General features: G+C 57.1%; 10 protein-coding genes across 11 annotated transcripts; 6 read left to right on the top strand and 4 right to left on the bottom strand.

Annotated features, from left to right (window-relative positions):
* Positions 1-298: 298 nt before the first annotated feature.
* On the bottom strand, positions 299-1,912 carry PTSG_10125 (uncharacterized protein; the record flags this gene model as incomplete). The annotated part of the gene is made up of 5 exons (XM_004988403.1): positions 299-315; positions 371-488; positions 840-1,067; positions 1,230-1,298; positions 1,625-1,912. 5 exons carry the CDS (start codon positions 1,910-1,912, stop codon positions 299-301), a joined length of 720 nt encoding a protein of 239 aa, XP_004988460.1.
* Positions 1,913-2,177: 265 nt separating this feature from the next.
* PTSG_10126 (uncharacterized protein) lies at positions 2,178-3,717 on the top strand (the record flags this gene model as incomplete). The annotated part of the gene is made up of 2 exons (XM_004988404.1): positions 2,178-2,817; positions 3,092-3,717. The coding sequence occupies 2 exons, from the start codon at positions 2,178-2,180 to the stop codon at positions 3,442-3,444; spliced, it is 993 nt and encodes a 330-aa protein (XP_004988461.1). The 3' UTR covers positions 3,445-3,717.
* Positions 3,718-4,180: 463 nt separating this feature from the next.
* PTSG_10127 (uncharacterized protein) lies at positions 4,181-5,308 on the bottom strand (the record flags this gene model as incomplete). The annotated part of the gene is made up of 4 exons (XM_004988405.1): positions 4,181-4,252; positions 4,498-4,551; positions 4,900-4,995; positions 5,192-5,308. 4 exons carry the CDS (start codon positions 5,306-5,308, stop codon positions 4,181-4,183), a joined length of 339 nt encoding a protein of 112 aa, XP_004988462.1.
* Positions 5,309-5,688: 380 nt separating this feature from the next.
* PTSG_10128 lies at positions 5,689-7,348 on the bottom strand. Of its 2 annotated transcripts, none has more exons than XM_004988407.1 (6): positions 7,270-7,348; positions 6,797-6,940; positions 6,497-6,576; positions 6,286-6,356; positions 5,948-6,023; positions 5,689-5,827 (listed from the first exon to the last, which is right to left on the bottom strand). In XM_004988407.1, the coding sequence occupies exons 1-6, from the start codon at positions 7,307-7,309 to the stop codon at positions 5,777-5,779; spliced, it is 462 nt and encodes a 153-aa protein (XP_004988464.1). In that variant the 5' UTR covers positions 7,310-7,348; the 3' UTR covers positions 5,689-5,776. The 2 variants fall into 2 exon arrangements, with proteins under 2 accessions (XP_004988464.1, XP_004988463.1); XM_004988406.1 differs by having other exon boundaries at positions 5,948-6,112.
* Positions 7,349-7,624: 276 nt separating this feature from the next.
* On the top strand, positions 7,625-11,496 carry PTSG_10129 (retinal fascin). The gene is made up of 6 exons (XM_004988408.1): positions 7,625-7,841; positions 8,468-8,572; positions 8,790-9,368; positions 9,596-9,921; positions 10,141-10,559; positions 10,849-11,496. Exons 2-6 carry the CDS (start codon positions 8,470-8,472, stop codon positions 10,898-10,900), a joined length of 1,479 nt encoding a protein of 492 aa, XP_004988465.1. The 5' UTR covers positions 7,625-7,841; positions 8,468-8,469; the 3' UTR covers positions 10,901-11,496.
* An 83-nt stretch (positions 11,497-11,579) lies between these two features.
* Positions 11,580-14,770, top strand: PTSG_10130 (uncharacterized protein). The gene is made up of 5 exons (XM_004988409.1): positions 11,580-12,081; positions 12,288-12,510; positions 12,757-12,920; positions 13,164-13,337; positions 13,688-14,770. The coding sequence occupies exons 1-5, from the start codon at positions 11,635-11,637 to the stop codon at positions 14,720-14,722; spliced, it is 2,043 nt and encodes a 680-aa protein (XP_004988466.1). The 5' UTR covers positions 11,580-11,634; the 3' UTR covers positions 14,723-14,770.
* Positions 14,771-14,900: 130 nt separating this feature from the next.
* Positions 14,901-16,696, bottom strand: PTSG_10131 (thioredoxin). The gene is made up of 3 exons (XM_004988410.1): positions 16,661-16,696; positions 15,738-15,907; positions 14,901-15,403 (listed from the first exon to the last, which is right to left on the bottom strand). Exons 2-3 carry the CDS (start codon positions 15,858-15,860, stop codon positions 15,215-15,217), a joined length of 312 nt encoding a protein of 103 aa, XP_004988467.1. The 5' UTR covers positions 15,861-15,907; positions 16,661-16,696; the 3' UTR covers positions 14,901-15,214.
* Positions 16,697-16,956: 260 nt separating this feature from the next.
* PTSG_10132 (uncharacterized protein) lies at positions 16,957-20,585 on the top strand. Its single transcript, XM_004988411.1, has 4 exons — positions 16,957-18,015; positions 18,269-18,387; positions 18,647-18,715; positions 18,933-20,585. Exons 1-4 carry the CDS (start codon positions 17,056-17,058, stop codon positions 20,299-20,301), a joined length of 2,517 nt encoding a protein of 838 aa, XP_004988468.1. The 5' UTR covers positions 16,957-17,055; the 3' UTR covers positions 20,302-20,585.
* A 186-nt stretch (positions 20,586-20,771) lies between these two features.
* Positions 20,772-24,717, top strand: PTSG_10133 (RNA exonuclease 4). Its single transcript, XM_004988412.1, has 2 exons — positions 20,772-22,312; positions 22,627-24,717. Exons 1-2 carry the CDS (start codon positions 20,846-20,848, stop codon positions 24,586-24,588), a joined length of 3,429 nt encoding a protein of 1,142 aa, XP_004988469.1. The 5' UTR covers positions 20,772-20,845; the 3' UTR covers positions 24,589-24,717.
* A 950-nt stretch (positions 24,718-25,667) lies between these two features.
* PTSG_13002 (uncharacterized protein) lies at positions 25,668-27,767 on the top strand (the record flags this gene model as incomplete). Its single annotated transcript, XM_004988413.1, has 5 exons — positions 25,668-25,764; positions 25,993-26,054; positions 26,491-26,579; positions 26,824-26,923; positions 26,955-27,767. The coding sequence occupies 5 exons, from the start codon at positions 25,668-25,670 to the stop codon at positions 27,765-27,767; spliced, it is 1,161 nt and encodes a 386-aa protein (XP_004988470.1).
* Positions 27,768-27,883: the final 116 nt, after the last annotated feature.

Consider the following 27,883-nt stretch of genomic DNA (forward strand, 5'->3'; position numbering starts at 1 on the left):
CACGCACACACACACACACACACACACACACACACACACACACACACACACACACGCGCGCGCGCGCGCGCGCGCGCGCGCGCAACAACAACTCACCAGCAGCTGCTTCTTGACAAACTCGTACGATACAAAATAAAATGGAGATCCAACAAGACCTGAGCGATTACGGCACCGAGTGCATGCACGCAAAGGAGCATGAGATGATGAAGATGATGATGACGATGATGATGATGATGATGATGATGATGATGCAATTCACAGCGATGCAAAACACAATGGTGCGAACACAGGGCATGGTTCATGGTGTCGAGTGCACTGGTGGTAGCACAACCGCAGGATCACCAGCAGTGCAGCACCAGCACACACGTACGTGTGAGGACGGTGATTCTGTATCCTGCAAAGATGCCCTTGATGCCATCATGCGCGATGGTCTGACGAATAACATCAAAAGGACCGCTGTACTGCCGCTTGGCTCCAAACCGCTGCACCTGCGGAGATCAACACGTGAACACGTGTGTAGATGAGGCAGCAAGAATCGCAAGAGTCGTAAGTGAGACAAACGCATGAGCGAGCGAGAAGGCGATGACAAGACCAGCGCAGCTGAAAGCACACACACGACTGCTGGAAAGTTTTGCACAGGCTCGTTGTGCGCGCGCACACGCACACACTCACTGACTCACGCACACGCACGCACATACACACTCACACACACTGACTCACACACGCACACACACGCACACACATACACACACTCTCTCTCACTGACTCACACACACTCACACACACACTGACTCAAACACACACACACACACATACACACACACACACAAATCATGCACCTGGAGGCGGCACTTGATCATTTCGACGGGCGCAAGGATGGTGCAGTAGACGGGAGCAGTCATGACGGCAGCAAGAACCACTTGCGGCATGGAAAGCGCGTCGGGTCTGGTGTCGAAAGCGGTCGCCACCACACGCTTCATAAAGCCGTTGGTGCCGAAGAGGGCGGCGTTCAACGCACCGGACATGACGATGGGCGGACCAACGCCCTTGTAGAAGCCTCGCAGGCCCTGGAGGAACGTGATGCGTGATGGGTACCGTTGGGAGAATATGGTCGAACGAGCGAGGGTGAGAGAGGGGCGAGGAGGAGCGACATCAAAACACATAACACACATGCAAGAACCGCCACAAGTACCACAAGTGTTCTCATAGGTCAGGTCACATGCACGCACCTCTTTCTGTGCCGTCTCTGACATGCAGTGCCATACGCCACGATAGTAGCTGCTACTTTGCATGCGGACCTGCGGGCACATGGGGGGGGGGGAGACATGACGAATGAGAGGTGCATGTGTGTGTATGCGCGCAATGGTGTGTGTGTGTGTGTGTGTGTGTGTGTGTGTGTGTGTGTGCGTGAGTGTGGATAATCGATGAGCAATGACATCACCACCACAATCTCACGATCATCGCCATCACACACACACACACTCGCACATAAACACACACACACACACACACACACACACTCGAACATAAACACACACATACAAATACACTCACATACCATCACACACACCATCACACACACCATCACACACACCATCACACACACACACACACCATCACACACCTTCACAGTGTCGAGGGGGTGACCCACAAGGACCTGCAAGATGCCACCGACGGTGCCGCCCAACAGCTCTGCCGCAAGGCGACCTCCCTTGTCCCCATGGTTGGCCGTTGCGGCCTTTTTCCCATCATCACCCTCCTCCATGCTTATTCTCTCAACCATCTTCCTTCTTGTGAGTGTGAGCTTCTGATCTGATCTGACAGCTTTGCTTCTTCTGCTTCTGATGGCAGCGCACACGTGTGTATGTGCCGTTATTGGAAGCGTTGCGGCGCGTTGTTGTGTGCGATCCATTCAAGGCGCGTTGTTGTCTTTTGTGGTTTGCTTTCATATCATCTGAGTCAGCATTTATTTTCAACGGCCAATATCCAAACACCAAAGACAACAACAGCACAGGCGCACGCGACAACAGAACAGACACGCGACAAGAAACACACGCGACACAGCCTTTGCTCTCTCTCGCTCTCTCTCACGGTCACCGTGTCTTCACCCTTTCCCGTGCCTCCCTTCCCACCACACCCACACACGTGCACACATACCACCAAGAGCAGCGGTAACAATGTCTTCCATCTGGGCCAAGGCCAAGCAGCAGTGGACGTGCACCACGTGCTACTCTGGGAACCCACTGGACGTGAACAAGTGCCGCGCGTGCGAGGCTGCTCGGCCAGGGACAGCCGCAGCAGATGCCACGAAGAAGCCAGCCTCCGCCACCACAGGCGCGGACGCTGCCGGTGACAACAAGAAGCCTGCGTTCAAGTTTGGCGCAAGCACCAAGGCCGGTGATGGCAAAGACGCTACCACCAAGGACGCCAGCAACAACAGCACCGCCACGACGAGCGGCAAGCCAGCCACCACTGGCGGATCCTCCATCTGGGCCAAGGCCAAGCAGCAGTGGACATGCTCTGCATGCTACTCTGGAAACCCACTGGACGTGGACAAGTGCCGTGCCTGCGAGGCCGCGCGGCCTGGTACCTCTGGTGTGAAGGAGGCAGCATCTGCCGATGCAAGTGCTGGTGAGACCGCTGCCAAGCCCGCATTCAAGTTTGGTGCCAGCACGAGCAGCACCGCAGGTACGGCTGCGCCTTCCAGCGGGTTCAAGTTTGGCGCCAGCAAGTCATCATCTACAACGACCCCCGCAACCACTGGCGGCTTTAAGTTTGGCGCCTCTTCATCCACAGCAACCACCAAGCCCGCTTCCGGTGCGTTCCAGTGTCCGTCTGTGTAGGTGTGCGGGCGTTCATGTGTGTGTGTGTGTGTGTGTGTGTAGATGTGTGTGTGTGAGTGTGTGTGTAGATGTGTGTGAGTGTGTGCAGATGTGTGTGTGTGTGTGTAGATGTGTGTCTGTTCCTGTGTCTGTGTGAGCATTGCTTTGCTGCTTGATCGTGAAGCTGCTTCTTCCCCGCGCACTCCTTCATGGCTGCTGTGACCCATTTCTGCTCACTTGCGGGGTATTGCTGTGATGTTGGTGGCCAGGCGGGTTCAAGTTTGGAGCAAGCACGAGCACCTCCAAGCCGGCAGCGACGGGCGGCTTCAAGTTTGGAGCCGCAACAGCCAAGGACGAGGAGAAGAAGGGAGAGGACGGACAGGAAGAAGACAAGGAAGAAGACAAGGAGGAAGACAAGGGGGAGGAGAAGGAGGAAGACAAGAAGGAAGACAAGGAGGAGGAGAAGGAGGAAGACAAGAAGCCTGCCACGCGTGCAACCCGCCGCACGACGCGCAGCGCCAAGAAGAAGGCTGAGGAGGAAGGCAGTGCCGAGGACGGTGATGCTGATGCTGATGCTGATGCTGACGAGAACCAGCCCAAGAAGCGGGCAAAGCGCACGTGAGACACGCGACTGCTGCTGCTGCTGCTGCTGCTGCTGCTGCTGCTGCATCTTCCTTCTCCTTCTTCTTCTTTTTCCTCTTTTCTGTTCGTGTGGGCACAGCCACGCGATGGGTTGTTGGTTGTGTAGTGGGGGGGGATGATAAGTGACGAGAGGGGGCGCGGTTGTTGGGGGATGCGATCTGGTGGGCGATGAGGGTGGTAGCTGACTCTGATGATGGGCTGTGTGCTCCCGTGCTTTGACCGCACACATCAACCAGTAAACAAGACGAACAACACACACGCGCGCGCGCGGAATTTGATGCATCCATGGTTTGCGCCATTAGCAACTGTGGTGATGATGGGCGAAACTGCAAGCTTTAATCAGGACGCACAGGCAAACCACCACACTACACAGACATGCGTGTGCACAAACCACACGTGTACACGAACACATGCGCACACTTACGCACACACGTGGACGAACAATGGCACAAACGACACAGGACGCACAGGACGACTAAGATAGAGCGAGAGGGGGGAGAGAGGAGGGGGCTGTTGGATTGGGTGTGGAGAGTGTGCACTCAGTTCTTGGAGAGAATGAATGAGAGGAAGAGAATACAGTGGAGGATTGAGACTGAAGCTGCCGTGTCGACAGGTTCATCATGGCTGATAGAGGAAGAGGGTGTTTGAAGGAGAGGGAGAGGCAAGAGGGGGATTGGGAGGGGAGCGAAGAGCGCCCCCGGGGGGGGGTGCACAGCTCAGGAGCGCTGCGGGGCGGGGGCCATGCCGGGGACGGCGCCCATCTGGGACGATGGCGCACCGCCAGTCAACTGCAGCATACATGGGCGGCGTTGGGGAAGGGGTGTTCAAGGGTGAGCTGCGGTGAAGCGAGGGGGGAGGAAGGTGTGTGTGTGTGTGTGTGTGCATGTGTGTGTGTATGTGTGTGTGCATGTGTGTGTGTGTGTGTGTGTGTGTGTGTGTGTGTGTGTGTGTGTGTGTGTGTGTGTGTGTGTGTGTGTGTTTTGGGAACGGCTGCAACATGTGTTGTTGTTGGTGTTGTTGTTGAAGGACGCACCATCTGTTGGTGTTGCATGCGGATGCTCTCCGCCTGCTGTGCCTGCATTTGCTCCTGTGGAGAAGGAAACAATCATGTCAGAACAGAAGACACGTGAGAAGCAAGCCGAAAACGATGCTGAGAGGTCCATGATCACACGTTGAGGTGCACGCATGCAAGTAACCAAGCAAACGGGTGGCCAGCAAAGACTTGCACGCACAACCCCCTGAACGTATCAAGCACCCGCACAAAACGCAAACACACACACACACGCACAAAACGCAAACACACACACGCATGGAGAGAGAGAGACACACACACACACAGACACACACACAGAGACACACACAGAGACACACACAGACACACACACACACAGACACACACACACGCACATACATACACACACACGCTCACACTGACCTGATCAGACTCGTACTGGGGGATGAGACCGAGGACAAGTGCCGAGGAAGCAAGAATCCAAAGGAGCTTGCCGCCGTAAGTGTATGCGTTCGACACCTGCGCCACAACAACGCAGCATGGTTGGTGCGGTGAGTGAACATTGAAAGTGAAAGGTGGAAGGGTGGATTGGCAGCAGATACAAGAACGCACCACTGGGAGCACACAGCACACCACTGGGAGCACACATCTGGGAGCAAACAATGCACAACACCTAGCACGCAACAAACAACAGAGCATGCAGCACAGTACGCACGGTCCAAGCGGTGGTGGAGGCGGCGGAAGAGACCATCTTGCGCACGGGCTCTGGGAACATCTCCTGCAGCGCGGCGACGCGCTCAGCGAACGTCTCGTCCTCAAACTGCTCAGCCATGGTGCTCTTGTGGTGGTGTATGTATCTTTGTGTCGCTACAACACGAGGAGGAACAGGAAAAGGTCGAAAGAAACAGTGGACAGGTGTGTGCGTGAATGTGTGTGAATGAGTGTGTGCGTGAATGTGTGCGTGAATGTGTGCGTGTGTGAGAGTGTGGCAAATATCTCGGCACACGCACACACGCGCAAATGCGCACACGCGCGTACAACAATGAGTACAATAAAGAGCAACACCAACGGCGGCACCACCAACAACAACATGGGCATCATCATAGCCACCATCATATCGCCCTGCAGCAAACCCACGTGATGCTCCTTCCTTCCTCGCTTGCTCTTCTTGTCTTGTGCTCTTTTTGGGTGTTGCTCGTTCTTGCCAATGATGACGATTGGTTGATATCTTTTACAATTAATCGACAGATTTTACCACATCTGGCATAACGTGATTTGCCTTTGTGAAGTGGCTTGCGGTTCACTCTCCTCTGTACACGACCACGTTCTTGTCTGTCTCGTGCACCTTGACCTGTGCAAGTGTGCATGTGTGTGTGTGTGCATGTAAGAAAGTAGAAGCGGCTCGCATTCAGTGGAGAAGTGCAGCCAAAATCAGACAAGTTGCGACACACACACACACACACACACACACCTCGTGCAGTTGTGCGTTGTCCGGGAGCATCTCCTGCAGCTGGTCCCAAATGAACACGGCCACGTTCTCCGTCGTGCTGGCAGCAGATGAAAAAGAAGGCAACAGATGCAGTGGATGCGGGACTTGAGGCAAGGGCGTCACGGGCGAGGATGGTTGGAAGGGAAGCTGCAAGCACCACGCACATGCAAGCACACACATACACAAGTACCCAAACACACACACACACAGGTTATCCAAACACACACACACAGGTTATCCAAACACACACACACACATGCGCACACATCACACACACACACACACACACAAACATGCGCACACATCACACGGCAGCTCACCTGACGACGTGCTTAAAGTAGGGCACATCCAAGTCCAGGTGTTTGTGGTCCATCGTGTCCATGATGGCTTTCTGTAGGTACAGGCAAACATCCCATTCGGGTTGTGCCACAGCAACGAGAGACGCAAGGTACAGCATAGCACAGCAATGAATGCATCGCTGTGCTGATTGGCAAGTGCTCCATGTCGCAAACAGCACACGCGCACACACACCTTCATGTATTGCTTGAGATCCACGAGGTTGATGACCATGCCCGTCTTAGGATCAACACTTCCGCGCAACGTTACCTCCACTGCCAGTTGTGTGCGTGTGTACGTGTATGTGTGAGTGTGTGTGTGAGTAAGTGCTTGAGTGCATGCAAACATGACTGCATTTGTCTGTATACAAACATGACTGCATTTGTCGGTATGCAAACATGACTGCATTTATGTGGAAGCTCATGCATACAAGTACCTTCCTTCCCTCCCCTCCCCCCTCCCTTCCTCAGACACGCATGCACATGGTAACCATACCTTTGTAGTTGTGGCCATGGCCGTTTGGGTTGTTGCATTTGCCAAAGATGCGCTTGTTCTCCTCATCGGAGAGGTGAATGGAGTGTAGGCGATGGCACGCCGAGAACGACTCCACCCGCGAAATGTAGCACACCGGGGCTCCACCTGTGAGTGAGGGAGAACAGAGCATCGTCAGCGTGATGGCGTGAGCAGTTGACGGTGTGGGCAGTTGACGGTGTGAGCAGTCACAGCAGTGGCAGATGCAAGAGCATTCGCAGTGAGAGCAGTGCAGCCATGCCGTGTCAGTGTCACTGTCAGTGTCAGTGTCAGTGTCACTGTCAGTGTCAGTGTCAGTGCCTTCTCTTTCTTCTTCACAACCACACATGCACACACACGTGCACACACACGTGCACATACACGTGCACACACACATGCACACACACACGCACACACACGTGCACACACACACACGCACACACATGCACACAACACACCACGTTTCGCCTGCTTTGCCTTTGGCTCTGTCATCATCATCGAGTGTTTGTCGCCTTTCTCCACTGTTTTGTTTTCTGCTGACTGTGCAAAATTCTGCGGCGCGATTTCCTCCTTTGGAAACCGCTGTCAACATTGACAGGGAATGTGTGAGTTTGTGCATTTTTGCGTTTTCTGCGAAGACGTACGCCAATCATCTCGTCAGGGTGGGCGGTGCCCGCTTTTCTGGTCTCGTGCATGCAGGCACAACAGCAATAACACAAAAACAACAAAAAAATAACCCCTTCCCCCTTTCCCTCAAGCGAGAGTGCCCGCACAACAACAACCTCTGGCTTCTTTTCCCACCCTTTTTTTTCCTGTGCTTCGTTGCTCTCTCGCTTCTTTCTTGTTGTTCTTCTTGTCGTGCCTCTCTCAGTCAGCCTTGTTGCTCTCTGCCTGTGCTCACTGCCATCATTACATTCTCCTGGCACTCTCTGCTTGTTTTGTTTTGCCACCGCATCGCTCCGACCGCCACTTGTCCACCACACCTCCTCGCCCTCTCCCTTCTCCCCCGCAGCTCAGCTTCCAACCCTCGGTAAGTTTTTGTCACCAGCAGCGTGTGTGTGTATGTGTGTGTGTGTATGTGTAGTGGCTGGTGGTCATGGAGGTGGGTGGTGGCTGTACATGGATGGATGGATGGCGTCGACGCTTTGTGTCGACTCGACAACGTCTTGCTTGCAAGCACAGCCAGCCAGCGTGTTGTTGTTCTGTTGTTTGCTTGTGCGTTGGCAGCCACCATGCCACCATGCCACCGCCCCCTTTTCTTGCCTTTGCGTGATGATGGGGAGCAAAGCGCGCGAGCCATCATCAAAGACAAAGCATTTGTTGCGTGCGAGCAAAAATACCTCAAGCAACAGCTCGTGCTCTCTTGCTTGCTTGCACGCACCACCACAACCACAATCATCTGCCACCCACTTGACCAGACACACACACACGACACCATCCACGTTGCTGCACGCACGAGCACAAGCATACTTGTGCCAGCACCCCACCTCAAGTTGTTTCTCTTGTCATCGCTCATTTTTTTTTCCTTTTGCATCGCACCACCTTCGTTGTCCTGCGTTCGTTCGTTTCATCCACGACCAAACCACAACAACAACAACACACCGCACAACAACAACACACACCGCTCCCCTTCCTCTCCGTTGTCTGAACCAACAGCCATGTCCAGCCCCAACGCTCTTGAGTGGACCCTCGGTCTCAAGAACCGTGCCACCGGCAAGTACCTCACCCAGGAGGCCTTTGGCAACGCCGTCAACGTCAACGGTGAGTCGCAACAAATATGAGAAAGGTGGCGGTGTGCTGTTTCTGAGCGCGACGTTGTGCGTGCGTTTGTGTCCTCTCCGTCACATACGCACGTACGCACGCACGCACTCTTCGCCGTCTCCCCTCTTGTCTCTCGCGCACACGCACACTCTCACCACAACGTTCTCTTCCACTCCACGTTGTCCCCCCCCCCCTCTCTCTCTCCTACACTTTGCAGGTGGCTCCCTGCGCCAGAAGCAGACATGGACCCTCATCTCTGCTGAGGATGGCAGCGTGCACCTGCGCTCGTACCTGGGCAAGTACCTGTACGGCGACAACGACGGCAACGTCAAGTGCGACGCCGAGTCCCCCTCCGCCGACACCCAGTGGACCATCCAGCCCCAGCCAGATGGCACATGGGCCCTCATCTCCGCCAAGAACTACTACTTCCACGGCACCGGCACCAACATCAGCGCCTTCCTCGAGGCCAAGGAGGGTGTTGCCGCGCCTGGCGACGGCCTTTGGGTGGTCCACCTCGCCATGCACCCGCAAATCAACCTGTACAACTCCATGCGCAAGCGCTACGTCCACCTCTCTGGCGACGAGCTCCACTGCGACGAGGACATCCCATGGGGCGACGATGCCCTGCTCAACCTCATCTTCTTCGACGACCACCCGGATGGCCGCTACGGCATCCAGTCGTGCAACGGCAAGTTCCTCGAGAACAGCGGCCGCCTCGTCGACCAGCCCAACGCCAACTGCCAGTTCCTCCTCGGCTTCCACGACAACCAGGTCTCCTTCCTCGACTCTGACGGCAGTAAGTTGTGAAAAGCGTGTGTGTTGCGTGCATGCGCGCGCGTGTGTGTGTGTGTGTGTGTGTTGCATGCATGCATTTGGAAACAAGTGTGCAGTGGAGCCGTGTTTTGCCTTTTCGCTTCACCCACCACACCTTTACTCGTGTCCACTCACCATCATCTTGCTTGTTTCAACACACACTCACACACACACACACGCACTCACTCACTCACACAACCACCCTTGCAGAGTTTCTGTCCTGCGTTGGCGGCTCTGGCGTGCTGAAGACCAACAAGCAGAAGGTGACCAAGGACGAGCTGTTTGTCATCCAGGACTCGCAGCCCCAGTTCATCATCACAGACAACCGCGGCAAGTTTGTCTCTGTGCGCAACGGCTTTGAGGTCAAGGCCGACCAGCGCGAGGTGACCGACTTTGAGCGTTTCCAGATGGAGATCACCTCCGAGGGCAACGTCTTCCTTCGCTCCAACAAGCTCAAGTACTGGACCGTTCGGCCAGACGGCACCATCGGCGCCGAGTCTGACTCGCCCAACGCCGACTGCACCTTCACCGTCGACGTGAGTGTGGCATGCGTGTGTGTGTGTGTGTGTGTGTGTGTGTTGAATTGGTTTGCTGAAGTTGCTTTGCACCCTTGCGTGGCATTTTGTGTGCTCCCAATGTGCCTCACCACTCACGGTCGTCTTCGCGCTCACCTTTCGCTGCTCCGCCTCGCATCGCTTCACAAATCCCCCCCCCCGGGGCGCAACCCCTGTCCCCAACAACAACAACAACAACAGTACTCTGCCGGCAACCGTGTGCGCTTCATTGCGCAGAACGGCAACCCGGTGTACGTGAAGCCCTCTGGTGCCCTCATGGCCAACGCTGGCGGCGACCCCGAGACCACCCTCTTCACCCTCACCATCATCAACCGCCCAACGCTCCTCCTCCGCGGCCAGTACGGCTTTGTTGCCCTCAAGGGCGCCTCGGGCCGTGTTGAGTGCAACCGCGCCACGGGCAACCTGTTTGTCCTGGAGAACAAGGACGGCTTCTACCACCTCAAGACACAGGACGGCAAGTACTGGGGTGTCGATGTTGACGGTGTCACCGCCAACAGCTCCGCCCCCACAGACTTTGTGTTTGAGTTTGTGCGCCCCACACACGCCCTCATCAAGCACGTGGAGTCGGGCAAGTACCTCCAGGGCCAGCAAAACGGCGGGTACGTCGCATCTTGTTCGCTTGTCGTGTGGTGTGGTGGTAACTTGTGTGCGTGCGTGTGTGTGTGCGTGTGCGTGCCTGTCTGTGCGTGTGCGTGTGCGTGCCTGTCTGTGTGTGTGTGTGTGCATGCGTGGAGAGCCAATTTGATTTAGTGTGCTTTGATCCAGTTCCCTACCTGCATGTTCTCCCCCTCCCCCTCCCCCCTCCCAACCACTCAAAACACTCACCTTGCTTCTCTCTTCTCCCCTCCCCCTCCCCTTCCGCCCTTTTCTTCGCAATCGCCTGTGCAGCTTCAAGGCCGAGGGTACCTCTGCTGGTGTCAACACTCTGTGGGAGTATTAAGCAGGGTGTCCCTCCCTGTTGTCGTTGTTCGTTTGTGCTTGTCGTCGCAACGCGTATGTCATTTTCTTCCTCCTTGTCGTGGGTTCTGGCCCTCTCTCTGTGTTCGTTGGTGGCTCACCCTTCACCGTCGCCCTCGCTTGCTTGCGTGAGTGTGTGCGTGGGCTGGAGGCGAAGCCTTGACTTGAGTCTTTTGAGTTATGGCCGTGTCGATTGTGGTTCGTGTATGTGGGTGGGTGTATCTGCTGGGGGTGTCTGTGTGTGTGTGTGTACGTAGTTGTTGTTGCTGCGTGTGAACGGGGACGCATGGTGGAATGGCCCCTTCTCGGACCCTTCACATGTGCTCGCCGCCACGTGTGGTCTTATGTTACACACCGCGATCGTCTTTGAGCTGAGTTGTTCTGTTTTTGCTGTTGGTTCGTGGGTGTGCCATCCTCCAGCCCTTCCAGTCCTCGCCTCTTCCTCTTCTTCTTCTTCTTCTTCTTCTTCTTCTTCTTCTGTGCTTTCTGGGTTGACCTCTTCCAAGCAACACCTTCCCCTTTCAACCGAACGAACGTGACAAGCGAAAGCGTGCCATCAACCGATCGAGCGGGGTGGAGTGTGACTGTTGTCGTCCGTCCTGTGGGCAGGAAAAAGCAAGAAAGAGCAACAAGCGGACAGCAAGGTCTTTTTTCGCTTGCAACAGTGAACACACGCACACACACAGAGAGAGCCACGCGGAGCAGGGGACAAGAAAGATGGGTGTGCGTGGGCTGACGAAGCTGATGCAGCAGCTGCTGCCGGTGGAGGCGTACCCGCTGCAAGGGCTTCGCATCATCGTGGACGCGTCCTCGCTCCTGTACTCGTTCCTGAACCCGCGCATGACGCTGCTGGGCGGCGAGCTGGCCACACTCTCGCGCTTCCTGCGCACCTTCTTCCACGCGCTCAACGCAAACGGGTGCTCCGGCATCGTGGTTGTGGATGGCGGCGTGGACGACTGGAAGCTCGCCACGCTCGAGGCCCGCCTCACGAGGAAGATCAGCACCATGAGCAAGGGCGAGATGTCGGTGCCCCGCCCCGCGCACGCCATCAACCTCGTCATCGAGACGGCCCGCGCCTCAAAGTGGGAGGTGCTCATCGCGGAGAAGGAGGCCGACGGTGCCATCCGCGCCGTCGCCGAGGCAAACCCATACCACTGGCACGTGGTACGTTGACGTGTGTTGTGGGTGTGGGTGTGGGGAGTTGGGGGGGGGGAGGTGTTGCTTGCGTGGGGGTGGTTTCCGCACACGCGAATACGCTTCGCCTCGTTCATGTGGGTTCGCACAGCACAGCACTGCACAGCACAGCACAAGACCGGACACATCTCCTTCAGTGCGCTTTCTCATACACCCTCACTCGTGATGTATTGCAGTTGTCATCGGACAGCGACTTCTACCTGTGCCGCGTGGCGAGCGTGATCCTGCCAGACACGATGCGCGCGCCATACACGAGTGCACATGCCATCACTCGACCACTGGACGCACTCTGCGCACGGCTGGAAGCGCCCTGGCCAACACTTCTCGTTGCAGCTTCCCTCGTGGGCTGCGACGCAAACAAGCACAAGTCCGTCCTCACAGGCGGCCAACGTGCCCTCGGTAATGTGTGTGTCTGTGTGTGTCTGTGTGTGTCTGTGTGTGTGTGTCTGTCTGTCTGTCTGTCTGTGTGTGTGTGAGTGTGTCTGTCTGTGTCTGTCTGTCTGCCTTTGTCTTGTGTGTGTCCGATCACTCCCTCTCTACCTGCACCCCCTTCCTCCTTGGTTGTACCGCTCTCCTTCTGCACACAAGCGCCCTCCCCCGGCCTGATCAACCTGCTTACTTTGTGCTGACCGGTCGCCACATCAGGCTTGAAGAATCGCGCCAACTTTGTTGCTGCGGTTGCGTTGCTGCGCGAGTTTGGCCAGCGTGTTCCACTGGGCACCAATGTGCTTGATTCAACCCACCACATTATCGCCGCCATCGGTCGCCGCCTCCCAAAGCTCAAGGACCTGCCGCCCGCCCTCACAGAGGTGCAGACACCAACTGTCTGTGTCTGTGTGTGTCTGTGTGTGTCTGTGTGTGTCTGTGTGTGTTTGTCTGCCTTTCTGCCTACGTGTCTGTTTACGTGTCGATTGTTCTATTCGCCCGATCGCATCGGCTTCCATCACACAGCCCTTTGCGCCGCGCTCATGCTCTCGCTCATCCGTATACAACTCTTTCTTCCCCTCTCTTCTCCGCCCCAACACACACACACACAACACGCATGCGTGCAGGGTGTTGAGTCGCTGGTTGGCACGTGCGGATATGTGTCGTCCTATCGCCGCTACACTCTGCCGCTGACGTCGCTGCTACCGCTCATGCTGTCGGGATGCGTGTGCGACCAGGCCGTCTCGGCCATTGACAGCGGCACACAGGCCATGTCCTGCAGACCAGAGGACACAGACCAGGTACAAACTCACTGTGCGAACGACCGCAGTCATGATGATCATGCTGATGCTCGTGACTGCCCCCAAGCTGCCCATGTTGCTCTCGTTATTGTCGTTTGTCCTCCATGTTGCCGCTGGTTGCAGTTGTGGCAACTCCGTCAGTTGTGCTAGCTGTTGTGATCTGATTCAACGCGTTCTCTGCTCGTTCCCTGCCTTTCACACACCCACATGCCCATCACCCCCTCTCACCTCTCGTCCTTCCCTCCCCTCATCTCACTTCCCTCCCCACCCCCTCCTCTTTCATCTGCCCCCCTCTTCCTCCTTCCTCATCTCCCTCTCTGTCACTCCCCCTCCCCCCAACCGTCCACCAGCCGTCCATCTGGCTTGCGTCGATGCACCTGCGCAACATCATCCACCGCCTGGCCATTGGCTCGCGCATGCGTGTGCCGGCGACCAGGACGGAGGTGCTGCGGCGTAACTGCCGTGTGGAGGTTGCCACGCGCGCTGACATGTCCCCACCAGCGCATCCGACACCGGAGGATATGCTCGCACTCGCGGTAGCACACGGGCGGGCGGGGCAGGTCACCAACGGTGGCGATGGTGGCGATGGTGGTGCTGGTGGTGAGCAGGCAGCGCAGCCGGACAAAGAGAAGGAGAAGGAGGTGCACGTTGGTGGTGAGGGTGAAGGTGAGGGTGAGGGTGAGGGTGAAGCGAGGGAAGTGCAGCAGGGCTTGCTGACGACGCTAGCGGTGGCCATGTGCGCGGGCGCATACAACCCGCACACGGGACGCATCACAGGCGACGTGTCACGCATCGTGCACCACCTCCTCCAGTTGCCGTACACGCAGTGGCACTCTGTTGCCTGTACGCTGGCGTGGCTGTCCGCGAGCGTGGTTGCGCCGTCGCACCACAGCTACAGCACGATGCTGTTTGCCTCGCGTGCCCTCATCTTCTGCATGTGCGCGCGGCTGGACGGCGTGCAGATGCAGGACGTGCTGGCGGCGATGGCACCAACACCACCACACCAGCAGCACACGGCGACGCAGCAGATGCAGCACCAACAGGGGCAACATGGCAGTGTCAGTGGCAGTGGTGATGGTGATGGTGTTGGTGTTGGCGGTGGCGAGGGTTCAGGTGGCCTGAGCCGCCGCCACCGCCTTGCTGTGACACATGTGTTCACTGCGTTCTACACGGGGCTGGGCCAGGTGTCCTTGCTCATGCGCATGCTTGGCCTGGGCAGCAATGTGCTCATGCCACCGAGCAAGGTCGTGGTGGACGCATCCCAGGTGGCTGCTGTTGTTGGCCACCACCACCGTACGGGCGCTGCGCTGCCGGCCGACCTGCTCACCACCCACCAGCGCGTCTTCCGCTCACTCGACGCCCTCATCTCAGCCTGTCGCCCATGATGCGTTGTGCGTGCGTGTGTGCGTGTGTGTGTGTGTGTGTGTGTGTGTGTGTGTGTGTGTGTGTGTGTGTGTGTGTGTGTGTGTGTGTGTGTGTGTGTGTGTGTGTGTGTGTGTGTGTGTGTGTGTGTGGGACAAGGTGGACACACGTTGCGATGCTTCTTGTTGCTGTCTCAGTGTGCTTGTTCACGCCTGTGTGCTTGTTCTCGCTCTTTTCAGATGATGATGTGTTTATATTTTGAAGTTGGGGGTTGAGGGCAGGTGTTTGGTTGGTTGTTTGTTAAACACACAGCATGCATGCGTCCTCACATCATGCATAAACGGTGGGTCACACACTCAAGTTACCACACGTGAAAAATGAGGAAACAAAAAGGAAACAAACACATTGGAGTGAACGACGGTGAACGAGGTTCAAACGCGCCACACACACAATCAGAAAGGACACATGACGAGGAAGATGGCGAACGGCGGCCGGCGGAGAGGCAGCGCGTGCGCTTATGCGTACTTCTTGAACATGGCCTCGAGCTTCTCTGCGCTGGCGCCCATGAGCTCGTCAATCTGCTTGCCGGCCTTGTACACCTTGAAGGTGGGCATGGCGCGGATCTGCGCCTCACCAGCGGCGTCCGAGTTCTCGTCGACGTCAACCTTGAAGCACTTGATGGTGCCGTACTGGCCGGCGAGCTTCTGCTCAACAGAACAATGGCGAAGGAAAGGGGCGGGGGAAGGTGGGGGCGAGGGGCGTTGGGAGATGGAGGTGAGTTACGAGCAATGAGAGCAAGCAAAGGTGGGAATGAAGACGAGCAAGGCAGAGAGAAGAGGAAGGAAGGAGGGGAAAGAGGGAAGAGCAAGAGGGAGAGGGAAGGGGTGATGCAGGAAGGTTGAAATGATGCAAACAGGCAAACAAGAAAGCAAACAAGCAAACTAAGCAAACAAGAACGCAAACAAGCAAACAAGCAAACAAGAAGGCAAACAAACAGAACAATCAGGCATGCGCGTACACACTAGGTGGTTGACGAACCTCAAAGACGGGGCCAATCATACGGCAGGGGCCGCACCAGGACGCGGTAAAGTCGATGATGACGACAGAGTCCTCGGCAATGGCCTTCTTGAAATCGTCAAGGGTCTTCAGGTAGGCAGGCATCTTGGCGTTTGTTGTGTGTGTGTTTGATTGACTGGGTTCGTTGGTATCTGTGTGTGTGTGTGTGTGTATGCGTATCAATAGGTTATCAAAGGGGTGAGTGTGCGTGGAAGCAAGTTGTCGGCGTGATGGCTGTGCAGCAATGTGGTAGCTTGCTGTGGTCTCAGTGATGGCAAAAGATAAATGAACATGTCATCGCCCTTGTCAACAAACACCAAGGAAGGAAAGGCGGGGGACGCGAACGAAACAGAAAGCGTAGACACGCAAAGGCAATCCAAAATACAGAAGCAACCCAAGACGGCTGCCAACGCAATCATCTCGCATCAAGCAAGGCGAGGAGGGGCGTGACCCGAACGCCAACACAGCAATGGCATGATGACACATGACAAGAGCAGGCGAGGAAAAGCGCAAGCGCGGGATGTGTCGGTGTGTGCGTGTGTGTGTGTGCGTGTGTGTGGGTGTGTGTGTGACACCAGCCAGCTGGTGACGATGGCATCATCATCATCATCCCCAAAAATACACACACGAACGCAACACGGAAGGTGCGCGGAGAGGCTGGAAGGCACCAGACAAGACTGGTCGACAAGAAGACAACAAAGGAGGAGGAACCATGGAACCATGGACAGTGCCAAAAACAGAATGCAAGAAAAGAAGCAAAGGAAGTGGTGTGCGCAGACACACATAGCCCCACAGCCACCCACAAATACACACACTCCGCTGCTCTGCCTCTTGTTTCGCCGACTGACCCGTCTTCCCGCACACATATCCACACACAAACACACACACACAGGCAGGAGACGTACCAGTGTGATGATGATGACGGAGAGAATGAACGATTGCGTGACGGCTGCAAGCAAGAAAACAGAAGAAGTAACAGAGGGCTGAAAAAAACAAACCAATGCAGTTTTTTTAATTGTGATGGGTGGGCCCGTTGTATTGGGTTCCTTGCGAATGATTCCCTCATGATTTCCACTACCTCAACTATGGACGATTAGTTGAAAATATCGACAATTATCGCACTATCATTGGCGCGAGTGAAGCGAGTGAAGAGAAGAAGAAGGAGAGCGACACACACGCCACACACACCACACACCACACCACCACACACCACACCACACACCACACCACACACCACGCCACCACACACCACACACGACCCGCTCATCAAGCACCAAAGCTGCCACAACGACAAACAAACATGGCTGAGACCGGGGCGGTGGTAGCGCCGAGCACGACGCTTTCCAGTAGCACGGAAGCTGCTCCAACAGAGGAGAGAGCACACCAACACGACACAAGCACAGCAGCCATGCTACAACAAAACACACAGCAACAACATGCACACGAAGAACAACAACAGCAACAAGCTGGAGCACAGAAGGATGGAGCACAGGAGCAAGAAGGAGGGCAGGAGCAAGATGAGGCGCAAGAAGTAGTCCATGCACAAGACGCACAACAACAACAACAACAGCAGCAGCAACAACAACAACAGCAAGAGGGACAATCGTCCTCAACCTCAGCCTCAACCTCAGCCTCAGCCTCAGCCTCGTCGTCATCTGCATCAGCGTCAGCGCGTGCCTCTCCAACGAGCGAGTCACAAACACCGGCAACCGGTGCTACCACTGCTCCATCAACCGCCGCAGCCAGCAATGGCGAATCCGCGGACGGAGATACCGAAACCGCCGCCACGACCACCGCCACCGCCACCGCCACCTTGCCTGCGAAGGCCCAGCAGCGCTCACGCGCAAAGCCAAAGCCCAGGACGACCGCAAGAGCACGGCAGAAGCCTGCCGCCTCAAGATCAAGGGCCAAGCCGAAGCCCCGGTCTCGCGCGAGATCCGCCAAGCCCAAGGAGGCCGCAACCGTGGCTGCACCCACAGGCAGCCAAGGAGCAAAGACCGTGGCCAAGGCCAATGCCAAGGCCAAGCGGGGGTCAGCAAAGGCCAAGCGCGGCTCCAACAGCAGATCTTCGGCGTCCTCTCGGCGCAACACCGGAGGTGGAAAGTCTGGCAGCAAGGTCAAGGTTGAGGAGGAGGAGGACGACGACGACGATGATGATGCTGACGCCACAGATGATAAGGAGCAAGAAGAGGAAGAGGAAGAACAAGTGCCGCTGGACATTGACACCGTTGAGCCCTTTGTTGTCGACGCCCTCGCAGACGTACGTACATGGTTGTGTGTGCGCGTGTGTCTGTGTCTGTGTGAACGTCCGTGTATCTGCGTCTGCGTCTGTGTCTGTGTCTGTACGTGTCTGCGTCTGTGTGTGTGTGTGTGTGTGCGTCTGTGCGTATGTGTATTCATACATCCGCAGCCAAGCATTCACCCTTCAAAAAGCACACCTGCTTTCCCTTTCCTCGCATCTCACGTGTGCACGCTGCTCCGTACCCCCTTCCATCCGCCATTGCCCAACACAGGCGATGCAAGACGACATTAACGACAAGCTCGTGAATCTGATGCACGGGCTGCGCCGAAAGCTGCAAAACGCCGCCAACCGCTGCAACCGCCTCCACAAGACAAGCTACCTCGCCCCAGAGTACGTTGCACGCCCTGTGTGCTCTGCGCTGTGTGTGTGTGTGTGTTTGTGAGTGTGTGAGTGTGTGTGTGTGTTTGCTCTGTGTGTGTGTGTTTGTGAGTGTGTGTGTGTTTGCTCTGTGTGTGTGTGTGTGTCCCTGTGCTTGTTCTTGGGCTCTGTGCTTGTTCTTGGGCTCTGTGTTTCCGTTTGTTCCAACTGCTCACGAGCACATGCACACGCTCACGTCAACCCTCTGCCGGATTTCACCACACGCGCGCAGCATTGAGGCGGTGATTATGGAGTGTTTTGACCGCACCAAGACTGACCTCCGCGACTGCAAATGGGACAGGTTCGCTCGCTTGCTCACTCGTGTGTGTATGTGTGTGTGTGTGTGTCTGTGTGTATGTGTTTGTGTGTGTCTGTGTCTGTGTCTGTGTGTGTCTGTGTGTGTGTGTGCGGTTCCGTTTACCTCTGTGGTCAACACACACGCCCTGCCGCACATCCGCTCCTCCCCCACCCTCACATCATCCCCACTGACACCACCACCACCACCATCCTGACGCCAGGCCGCCGACACCTCCGCCACGGCTCAAGTCGCGGCAGGTGACAGCGGCGGCAGCAGCAAACGCAGCCGTCTGCTTCGCCAACGCACCGTCGTCATCGTCATCCCCACCATCATCGCCATCATCGTCGTCGTCGTTGTCGTCGTCAGGCAAGAGCAAGAGCAAGACTGCCGCGGCCAAGAGGAAGCGGCCCTCCTCCTCATCAGCAGCATCATCAGCAAAGCCAGGCGCTGGTGCTGGTGGTGGTGATAGTGGTGCCAAGGCGAAAGGAAAGGCCAGAGCAAAGGCTGCCAAGCCACGATCACGTGCATCGAAAGCCAAGCAGACTGACCAAGACCAGCCGCAGAAGCAAGCGAGGAAGCCACGCAAGAGCACACCTAAGGCTTCAGCAGCAGCAGCAGCAGCAGCAGTATTGAAGGGGGAAGGGAAGCAGGAGGTGGTGGCGCGGCGGGCGGCAAAGGCGCGGCCGGGCGGAGCGAAGCCAATCGCACGCGGCCGCAGCAAAGCAGCAAAGGCACGCGCAGCAGCAGCGGCGGCAACAGTAAAGCAGGAGGTGAAGGGTGGTGAGACGAAAGGTGTTGAGATGAAAACAGTTGAGGTGAAGGGTGGTGACAAGACTCAGCCACCAGCAACTTCGTCGTTGTTGTTGTCACCATCATCAACACCATCGCCATCATCAGCCCCAACTTCAGCAGCAGACGCAACACATACAGGAGAGGCAGCAGATGTCACACCAGGAGACGCTGGCGTGGAGGTCAAGAAGCCAAAGCACACGGCCGTTGCCGCCAAGAATGAAGTCGCCGGCACTGCTACCACGCACAGACCTGCCGCAATGACGCTGCTGCTGGCATCCTCCCTCTCGTGTGGCGGCGGCGATGCTGATGGCGACGGTGAACCGGGAACGAAGCGAGCAAAGACAAGCGCGCAAGCCAGTACCATCAGCGACAATAACAACAACAACGACGACGACAACGACAGCAGCAATACTGGTCCAGAGCCTGGTGTTCCCATACCTGCAACAGCGCCTACAAGCAGCGCGTTGGCAGTGAGCACAACTGCGCCCGCACGGCAGATGCTTCCGTCCACGGCATCCACGCCGCCACGATCGCCATCGCTCGCTTCGCAAGGCGACAGTGCACCAGCAGATGCACCAATAGATGCACCAGCACACACGGCAATCACGGCCGACTCGGCTGCTGTCGCCGCCACCACCACAGCAACAACAACATCATCATCATCATCATCAACAACAACAACAACAACAACAACAACATCAACACAACCGCCAGCGCCAGCAGCAGCAGCACGTGTGCCCGAGCCTCTGGCGGTGGCTGCTGTCAAGGCCATGCCATCTCTGCCATCAAGCTCTTGACACAGAGCAAGCAAGGCATGATATCCTGTACACGAACCAAAGCCGAGCTATCACTTCATCGCTATTTACTCTTTGCGTCCCTGTGCGTGTGTGTGTCTGTGTGTGTCTGTGTGTCTGTGTGTGTGTGTGTCTGTGTGTGTGTTTGTGGTTGGTTGGTTGGTTGGTTGGTGTCGCTTCCTGTTTCGCTGTGCATGACTCCATCGCTGTGTATCCTTGTTGTCTGCTTTTGCTTCTAATCGTGTCATGTGAGAACTAATTTAAGTGTACTGCAAGTACGTGAGGCACCATATGTGAGCACACGCAGGCATCTCATGTGATGTGTCTTGTGAGTGGGCACCGCACCACACGCAGAGTGAGTGAGCTCGTGTCAGTGGCAGCAGCAGCAAAAAGTCACATCATGTACACATACCCACACGACCACCAGAAATGATTCGATGGGCATTTATGCGTGTGCACGAGGTTGATGAAGACGAACCAGAACAACCAACAACCAACCACGCCGCGTGTCTCTCGTTCAGCAGTCCCCCTTCCTCCCCATGCTCCAATGCGTGCTGCACTGAGCAGTGCAGGCAAGCGTGCGTTCCTCTTCTTCCCGATCTACCGAAGCACAGCTTTTCGCGCTGGTGTCGTTGCGCGTCGCACAGCGCCATCTTGTCAGCCCGTGGTGGCACTGCCGACAACAACCGCTTCCTCGCACACGCCAACCGTCTCAAACACTCACCACCACCGTAACTTATCAGCACCAAGAACCACGACAAGAACCACGACAAGAGCCACAACACCTTCAGCACTAGCAGGCGTAACATTATCACCCATCCAACAGTCCACCATGTCCGACACCAACAGCATTAGCAGCAGCACAGCCACAGCGTCCATCTGGACGCGCAGGCGCAGGAGGAACAAGAAGAAGAGTGGCACCTCCCTGGCCGCGGGTGACGCTGATGGCACCGCGACCGCCGCCTCCTCCAAGCCGCAGCCGCGGCTGGACACTGCGCCCACCATCACCCTGCCACCAGACTTCTTTGCGGCGCGTGGCATCTCCGTGCGAAAAGAGACGGTGCACCTGCACGACTACGAGAGCATCATCACTGGGGACGGGGGAATCCCGCGCAACAAGCGCGCAAAGATCTCCCACATTGGCACGGCAACAGCGCCATCCTCTCCGCTGGTCGCCCTCAGCCCCATCATGTCCCCGCTCCATGTGCAAGCCAGGCGCACAGCACGCCGTGCCATGTCCACGTGCGCATCAGCCCCATCCTCGTCCGCCTCCTCGTCTTCGTCTCGCTCAACCACGCCGCCAACACCATCTCCGGGCACCGCCACCGCCACCGCCGCCGCCGCAATGGACAGCAGCGCCAACAACAACACCAGCGACCATGGCGAGGACGACTCCGACAGTGACAGTGACAGCGACAGCAATGGTGTGGCTGATACAGGTGCTGCACAGCAGCAGTACGGCACCACTCCGCCCCACAACCACCACCACCACCACCATAACCGCCGCCGCCGCCACCACCACCACCATAACCGCCCGAACATCTTCCAGGACCCGACGCGGCGGGTGTTTGCGCTCGACTGCGAGATGGTTGGCACGCGGTACACGAGCGCGCTGGGCCGCATCAGCATTGTGGACGAGCAGTGCAACGTGGTGCTGGACGAACTGGTGCTGCCAATGCAGGTGATCCACGACTTCCGCACGCGCTACTCCGGCCTGACGCGGCGGCACATGCGACAGGCGCAGCCGTGGGAGGCGATCAAGGCAAAGGTGGAGGCCCTGCTGCAGGGCGCCATCGTCATCGGCCACGACGTCAAGAACGACTTTGAGGTGATGCACATCCACCCGCTGCGGGTGCGGGCGGCCATATGGGACACGAGCGACGTGCCCGCGCTGCGTGCCGCTGCTGGTCTGCCCGTGACGAAACGGCCAAAGCTCAAGGCACTGTCAGCTGCACTGTTGGGCGTCGATATCCAGACATCAAACCAGGGGCACAGCAGTGTCGAGGACGCACAGGTGCGTACGTGTGTGTGTGTGTGTGTGTTTGCGTTTGCATGTGTGTACGTGTGTGTACGTGTGTGTACGTGTGTGCATGTATTTGCTTATGCATGTGTTGTATTTGCGTGTGCATGTGTGTGTGTGTTTCTATGTGTGCTTCACTGGGTTTGGCTTGTTCCTTATCCACCTGCACTGCGTTTGGCTTGTTCCTTATCCATCTGCACTGCGTTTGGCTTGTTCCTTATCCACCTGCCTGATGGCTCCTGACTCCACCCCACTTTAAACACCCCAACTCCACCCCCTCCTCTTACGCAATACAACTGCGTTTTCAGGCGTGCATGCGCCTGTTCCTCAAGTACCGTGCAGCCGCATATGAGCCGCACGGGTGGACTGTGGAGCCATGGTACTTCCACCGCCTCGCTCTCTCGCGCCTCGACAGACACACGCGCGCGCTGACAACTGGCGGCGTTGCTGCCACCTTCCTCGCCGCTGAGGCCCTCAGGCGTGGCTGGGACGTCACAGTCACCACAGCATCCTCGGACGGAGGAGCAAGCACCGCTACCGTTGCCACCACCCCAGCCATCACCGCACGTGGTGGCAGCGGTGTCGCACCAGCACCAGCACCAGCACCATCAGCAGCAGTAGCTGATGACGACGGCGGGGCAGGCGTCGACATTGAGGTGCACGAGCAGGTGTTCCACCTCAGGCGGCCATCACGCGCGCAGCCAACCCGCCACCGTCACCACAGCTATCATCATCAGCGGCAACAACAACAACAACAACAACAGCAGCAGCAGAAGGGGGCGGCAACAGCAGGGGGCAATGCAACAATTGTGATCAGCGATGATGATGACGATGCTGATGACGATGCAGCAACAGGAGCAGCAAGCACGGGAGGCCGAAGCGTTGCGAGCACCACAGCACCAGTGCCATCAAGACAAGCAACGGCCCCTGCACGTGTGCATGTGCGTTTGCACCCCCACCGGCTGGCGCGGCGACGGGTGAAGCGATGCGAAGTGACGCTGCAACTGCACGACGCCGTCAGCACACGCATCAAGGCCACCATCACCGCCACCTCCACCACCATCAAGACCACCACCACCACCAACGCCACCGGCCACAGCAGCCGGCACGTGCATGTTGGCAGAGGAGGGGTGGCTGTTGCAGTTGAGGCGACACCGCCCCTGACGCCGCTGCCAGGGAGCGCGGCAGCATCGGCAATGGTGTCTGGGGAGGCCACCCCGAAGCACGCGGCGCAGGGTGCAGCCGTGACGACAAGCAAGGGCGGGTCGTTCTGGAACAGGCTGACCACCGCCCTCATTGGCCAGCAGGGGCGCACACGTGGCGGTCGCAGTGTGGCAACCACGCAACAGCAGCAGCAGGAGGAAGAGGACGAGGCGGAGGTGACGGTGCGGGAAGCGGTGGACGTGGCGAGTGATGCGATTGTGCAGCACCTTGTTGCGTCTGGGCTGCTGTGCGGCGATACGCAGCAGGCCTTCCACGCCCTCCACGCCGCCATGCAGACGGCAGGCGGTGTCGACAGTGACGATGACGATGACAATGACGATGATGATGATGATGACGATGCTGAGGATGTTGATGAGGATGATGATGACGACAGCAGCGAGGGGGATGGTGACGAGGTGCGCGGGCGGGTGTCGGCGCGACGGGCATATGTGGTGCAGCAGGCTGGGCATCACACGCCGCTGTGGACGCAGGTGCTCAAGTCGATGGCAGACGCGTATCAAGCACAGCTCGATGTCACGTACCGCCAAGGCACAGCAACACCAGCCCCTGTGCTTGCGCGGGAGGGGGTAAGTACCGGATGCGCTGATGGCGGTGGCGGCCGTATCGGCGTTGAGTCAGATACGGATCCAGACGCGAGGAAGACGGGGCCGATGGATGATGCAGCGTCATCCACGCCGGCCGAGACAGATGACGGTGCCATGGGGGCTGGGCGGCCCGTGTTCATCGCGCGAATTGCGATGGAGGATCACCTATTCCCTGTGGTGGTGGAGGGCGAGGGCTCGAGCAAGAAGCAGGCGAAGCGTGCGGCGTGTGCGCTGGCGGTGCTGACGATGCTCAAGGCGGAGAAGTCCCTGGCACAGGAAGTTGCCCACCACTGCGTGCTTGCGCTGCCAAGCATGCTGCAGGCCGGACATCACGTTCACCCCGATGCCGCTGAGCGCCACATCCACGCGGCGATTGCGCCCGTGCTGGGCCAGCGCATTGCACGCCTGGTCTCCCGCGCTTACAGGGCGAAGTACGAGCAGAAGCACGGCGCTCACTCTTGATGCGCGTTTCGTTTGTATGTGTGTGTCTGTATGTGGGTGTGGGTGTTTCTGTGGGTGTGCGTGTGTGTGGGTGTGTCTGTTTCTGTGTGTGTCTGTATGTGGGTGTGTCTGTCTGTCTGTCTGTCTGTCTGTCTGTCTGTCTGTGTGTGTGTGTCTGTGTCTGTGTCTGTGTCTGTGTATCTGTTCACTCTTCACCCCCTGCAACGCATGCGACCCCCTTCCACTTGCTGCGACTCCCTCCAGTGACGTTGGCTACGGCTCGCCTTGTCTTGACATATAAACGACTCTTGCTGACGCGCCATAGCTGTGTGCTACTGCACATAGGAACACAGAGAGAGGGGGGGCAGGAGAGGCGCAAGTGTGCAGACACACGCACACACACAAAAGACACACACACACCAAACACACACACACACACACACACACACACACACACACACACACACACACACACACATTCGGCTTTTCATGAATGATATGTGATAATTTTCCACCGATAGGAGATGGAGCGTGCGTCGTTGTTTGCGGTGGTGCTGTGCGCTCTGGCTTGCAGAGCTGCGCTTGCTGTGGACATCCCCGAAGGTACGATTGAGAGACGTGTTGGGTTGTCGTCGAAGGTGGAGGGAGGTGTGCCATTGTGTGTGTCGGGGGATCCACCGTTGTGTCAGCTCCTGCTATCGGTCATCGGTTGCTTCGTATTTGTGTTTCGGTGGGAGGACTGCTTTTTGTTTGCGTTTGTTTACAATTGGTGGCCTTGTCTCGTGCCCCTGATGTGTTGTTGCACGTTGCTACGCCCTGCGTGTCTTGCTGGTTCGCTGATCGCCGATTAGGATGCCAGAGCTGCTCAAAGTCAAGCCCTTGCTACAAGTCTGGCGGGTGCTATCCTCGCATTCGTGAGTTAACGCGTGTCTGCGACAGCAGCGTTGTTGCCTTGCGCATGCGTCAACTGCGATTGCTCGATCGCGTCACCCGTCTTCCCTGCTGAGCATGCTCTGCTGCTGGGTGTCCACGCTTGTGTGTTCTGCTCTTTCCTGAGCTCACATTGCCTTTGGTGTTTGACAACAGTCGGCACAAACCCGATGGCATGTGGCGTGGGCCATTTCGATTGCCTGGATGTTGGTCGAACCGCCGATAAGTTTCCCTTCTGTGCCGGCTGCCAACTTGTCTACCAAGGAGGTGTGGCTGTGTGTGTATGTGCCTGTGTGTGTGTGTGTGTGTGTGTGTGTTTGTCTATCTGTCTGTGTCTGTGTGTATGTATTTTGCCTCTGTAGTTTTATCTCTCTCTCTCGCCAGGTTTATCTGCCTGTCTTTGCGTGCGAGCAGCAATCCATCAGCATCGCATGCAAACTGTTATGTTGTGATCGCTCACCGCCATACACACCCCACTACGCCTTGACGTTGCAGGTTCCGTTGAAAGCAATGGCGCCGTCTCACAGGGCCGCTGCCGGCACGCCGCCGTCTCAAGCGTGAGTTGCCGCTGTGGATGTGCGAATTTGTGCGCCTCCACATGCGCTTTCACATGCGCGGCGTGCTTTGTACATCTGTGTCTCATATGCATATCTCACACACGTCGCCCGCTTGTTGACGCTACTCGCGTTGTCGCTGTCGCCACTCGCCAACCAGCTATGCTTTTCGTGGGATTTTTCCCTGAACACATGCTTCTCTGGCACGAAACCTTGCTTGAGCAACAGTGCACAGCTTGGAGGTTGTGTGTGTGTGTGTGTGTGTGTGTGTGTGTGTGTGTGTGTGTGTGTGTGTGTGTGTGTGTGTGTGTGCGTGTGTGTGGTGACTGCCTTGCTGCTTGTGCGCGCTTGTGATCATGTGCTATCGCCGTTTGCTTCATGCGGTGCACTTGTCAACTGCTCACACGCAAACATCTGCTTGGCTTTGTTGGCTTGGCAGGTTGGCGACACAATTCGCTGGACAGTCGTGGGCACCAAACCCCAGACCATCCACTCGCCCCCTAACTCCGAAGGGTTCTACTCAATCGGGTACGCGCACGGACGTGTGTGTGTGTGTGTGTGTGTGTGTGTGTGTGTGTGTGTGTGTGTGTGTGTGTGTGTGTGCATGAGTATCCGTGTACACGTGGCCTCCGCCCGTTTCTGCAGTGCCTGACGGTGTGTTTGTCGAGACGCATTTGCGTACACGGCCCCACCCATCGCTGCTCCTGCCGCCCCATTTGCGTGTGCCGCTGCGTCCACCTCACACACGCGTGGTTTATCGATGGCACCACAGGTCTGGCAAGCTGCCGCCGGGCGCCACGTTCTACTACACGTTCAAGGAGGAGGGCACGTTCACGTACATGTCGCGGTTGACTGCCGGCCTCGACGGAACAGTGATTGTGACGGATGGCACCACCAGCGCAGCAGCAACAACAGAAGCGGCAACCACCAGCGCAGCAGCAACAACAGAAGCGGCAACCACCAGCGCAGCAGCAACAACAGAAGCGGCAACCACCAGCGCAGCAGCAACAACAGAAGCAGCAACCACCAGCGCAGCAGCAACAACAGAAGCAGCAACCACCAGCGCAGCAGCAACAACAGAAGCAGCAACCACCAGCGCAGCAGCAACAACAGAAGCAGCAACCACCAGCGCAGCAGCAACAACAGAAGCAGCAACCACCAGCGCAGCAGCAACAACAGAAGCAGCAACCACCAGCGCAGCAGCAACAACAGAAGCAGCAACCACCAGCGCAGCAGCAACAACAGAAGCAGCAACCACCAGCGCAGCAGCAACAACAGAAGCAGCAACCACCAGCGCAGCAGCAACAACAGAAGCAGCAACCACCAGCGCAGCAGCAACAACAGAAGCAGCAACCACCAGCGCAGCGGCAACAACGACAACAACGACATCATCATCTTCATCGACAACAACAACGACGACGACAATCCTCACGTCTGCACCAACAACAACAACAACAACAACAACCACAACAACAACAATCACCGCCACCGCTCTCCCAGCACCCCCCTTTCTGCCATCTACATCCTCCACCACCACCACCACCACAACAACAACAACAACAACAACAACAACAACAACAACAACAACAACAACAACAACAACAACAACAACAACAACAACAACAACAACAACAACAACAACAGCCCCTGCTCGCCCCGGCAAGCGCCCTCCGCCTCCGCCCACGTCGTCGTCGTCGTCGACATCTGTACCGGTGACCATCGGCGCTCCCCAGCGGTCTGCATCCGTGGACGCCGCATCCGTCGCAGGCAGCGCTGTCGGCGGTCTCGCAGGTACACGCACACGCGCACACGCACACACACACACACACACA

Source organism: Salpingoeca rosetta (assembly GCF_000188695.1).
Source record: "Salpingoeca rosetta unplaced genomic scaffold supercont1.35, whole genome shotgun sequence".
Taxonomy (NCBI): Eukaryota; class Choanoflagellata; order Craspedida; family Salpingoecidae; genus Salpingoeca; species Salpingoeca rosetta.

Excerpts from the sequence above, each read along its gene's own strand:
- PTSG_10128 (XM_004988407.1), bottom strand. The coding sequence starts at position 7,309 with ATGATGATGACAGAGCCAAAGGCAAAGCAGGCGAAACGTG. Across the intron at positions 6,024-6,285 it reads TACTTTAAGCACGTCGTCAG|CACGACGGAGAACGTGGCCG; the intron begins GTGAGCTGCCGT and ends ATCTGCTGCCAG. Across the intron at positions 5,828-5,947 it reads ACAACGCACAACTGCACGAG|GTCAAGGTGCACGAGACAGA; the intron begins GTGTGTGTGTGT and ends ACACTTGCACAG.
- PTSG_10133 (XM_004988412.1), top strand. The coding sequence starts at position 20,846 with ATGCGTGCTGCACTGAGCAGTGCAGGCAAGCGTGCGTTCCTCTTCTTC. Across the intron at positions 22,313-22,626 it reads GCAGTGTCGAGGACGCACAG|GCGTGCATGCGCCTGTTCCT; the intron begins GTGCGTACGTGT and ends CTGCGTTTTCAG.
- PTSG_10130 (XM_004988409.1), top strand. The coding sequence starts at position 11,635 with ATGGGTGTGCGTGGGCTGACGAAGCTGATGCAGCAGCTGCTGCCGGTG. Across the intron at positions 12,921-13,163 it reads TGCCGCCCGCCCTCACAGAG|GGTGTTGAGTCGCTGGTTGG; the intron begins GTGCAGACACCA and ends GCATGCGTGCAG. Across the intron at positions 13,338-13,687 it reads GACCAGAGGACACAGACCAG|CCGTCCATCTGGCTTGCGTC; the intron begins GTACAAACTCAC and ends ACCGTCCACCAG.
- PTSG_10129 (XM_004988408.1), top strand. The coding sequence starts at position 8,470 with ATGTCCAGCCCCAACGCTCTTGAGTGGACCCTCGGTCTCAAGAACCGT. Across the intron at positions 8,573-8,789 it reads CAACGCCGTCAACGTCAACG|GTGGCTCCCTGCGCCAGAAG; the intron begins GTGAGTCGCAAC and ends TACACTTTGCAG. Across the intron at positions 9,922-10,140 it reads ACTGCACCTTCACCGTCGAC|TACTCTGCCGGCAACCGTGT; the intron begins GTGAGTGTGGCA and ends CAACAACAACAG.
- PTSG_10131 (XM_004988410.1), bottom strand. The coding sequence starts at position 15,860 with ATGCCTGCCTACCTGAAGACCCTTGACGATTTCAAGAAGGCCATTGCC. Across the intron at positions 15,404-15,737 it reads TGATTGGCCCCGTCTTTGAG|AAGCTCGCCGGCCAGTACGG; the intron begins GTTCGTCAACCA and ends TCTGTTGAGCAG.
- PTSG_10132 (XM_004988411.1), top strand. The coding sequence starts at position 17,056 with ATGGCTGAGACCGGGGCGGTGGTAGCGCCGAGCACGACGCTTTCCAGT. Across the intron at positions 18,016-18,268 it reads TTGTCGACGCCCTCGCAGAC|GCGATGCAAGACGACATTAA; the intron begins GTACGTACATGG and ends TGCCCAACACAG. Across the intron at positions 18,716-18,932 it reads CGCGACTGCAAATGGGACAG|GCCGCCGACACCTCCGCCAC; the intron begins GTTCGCTCGCTT and ends TCCTGACGCCAG.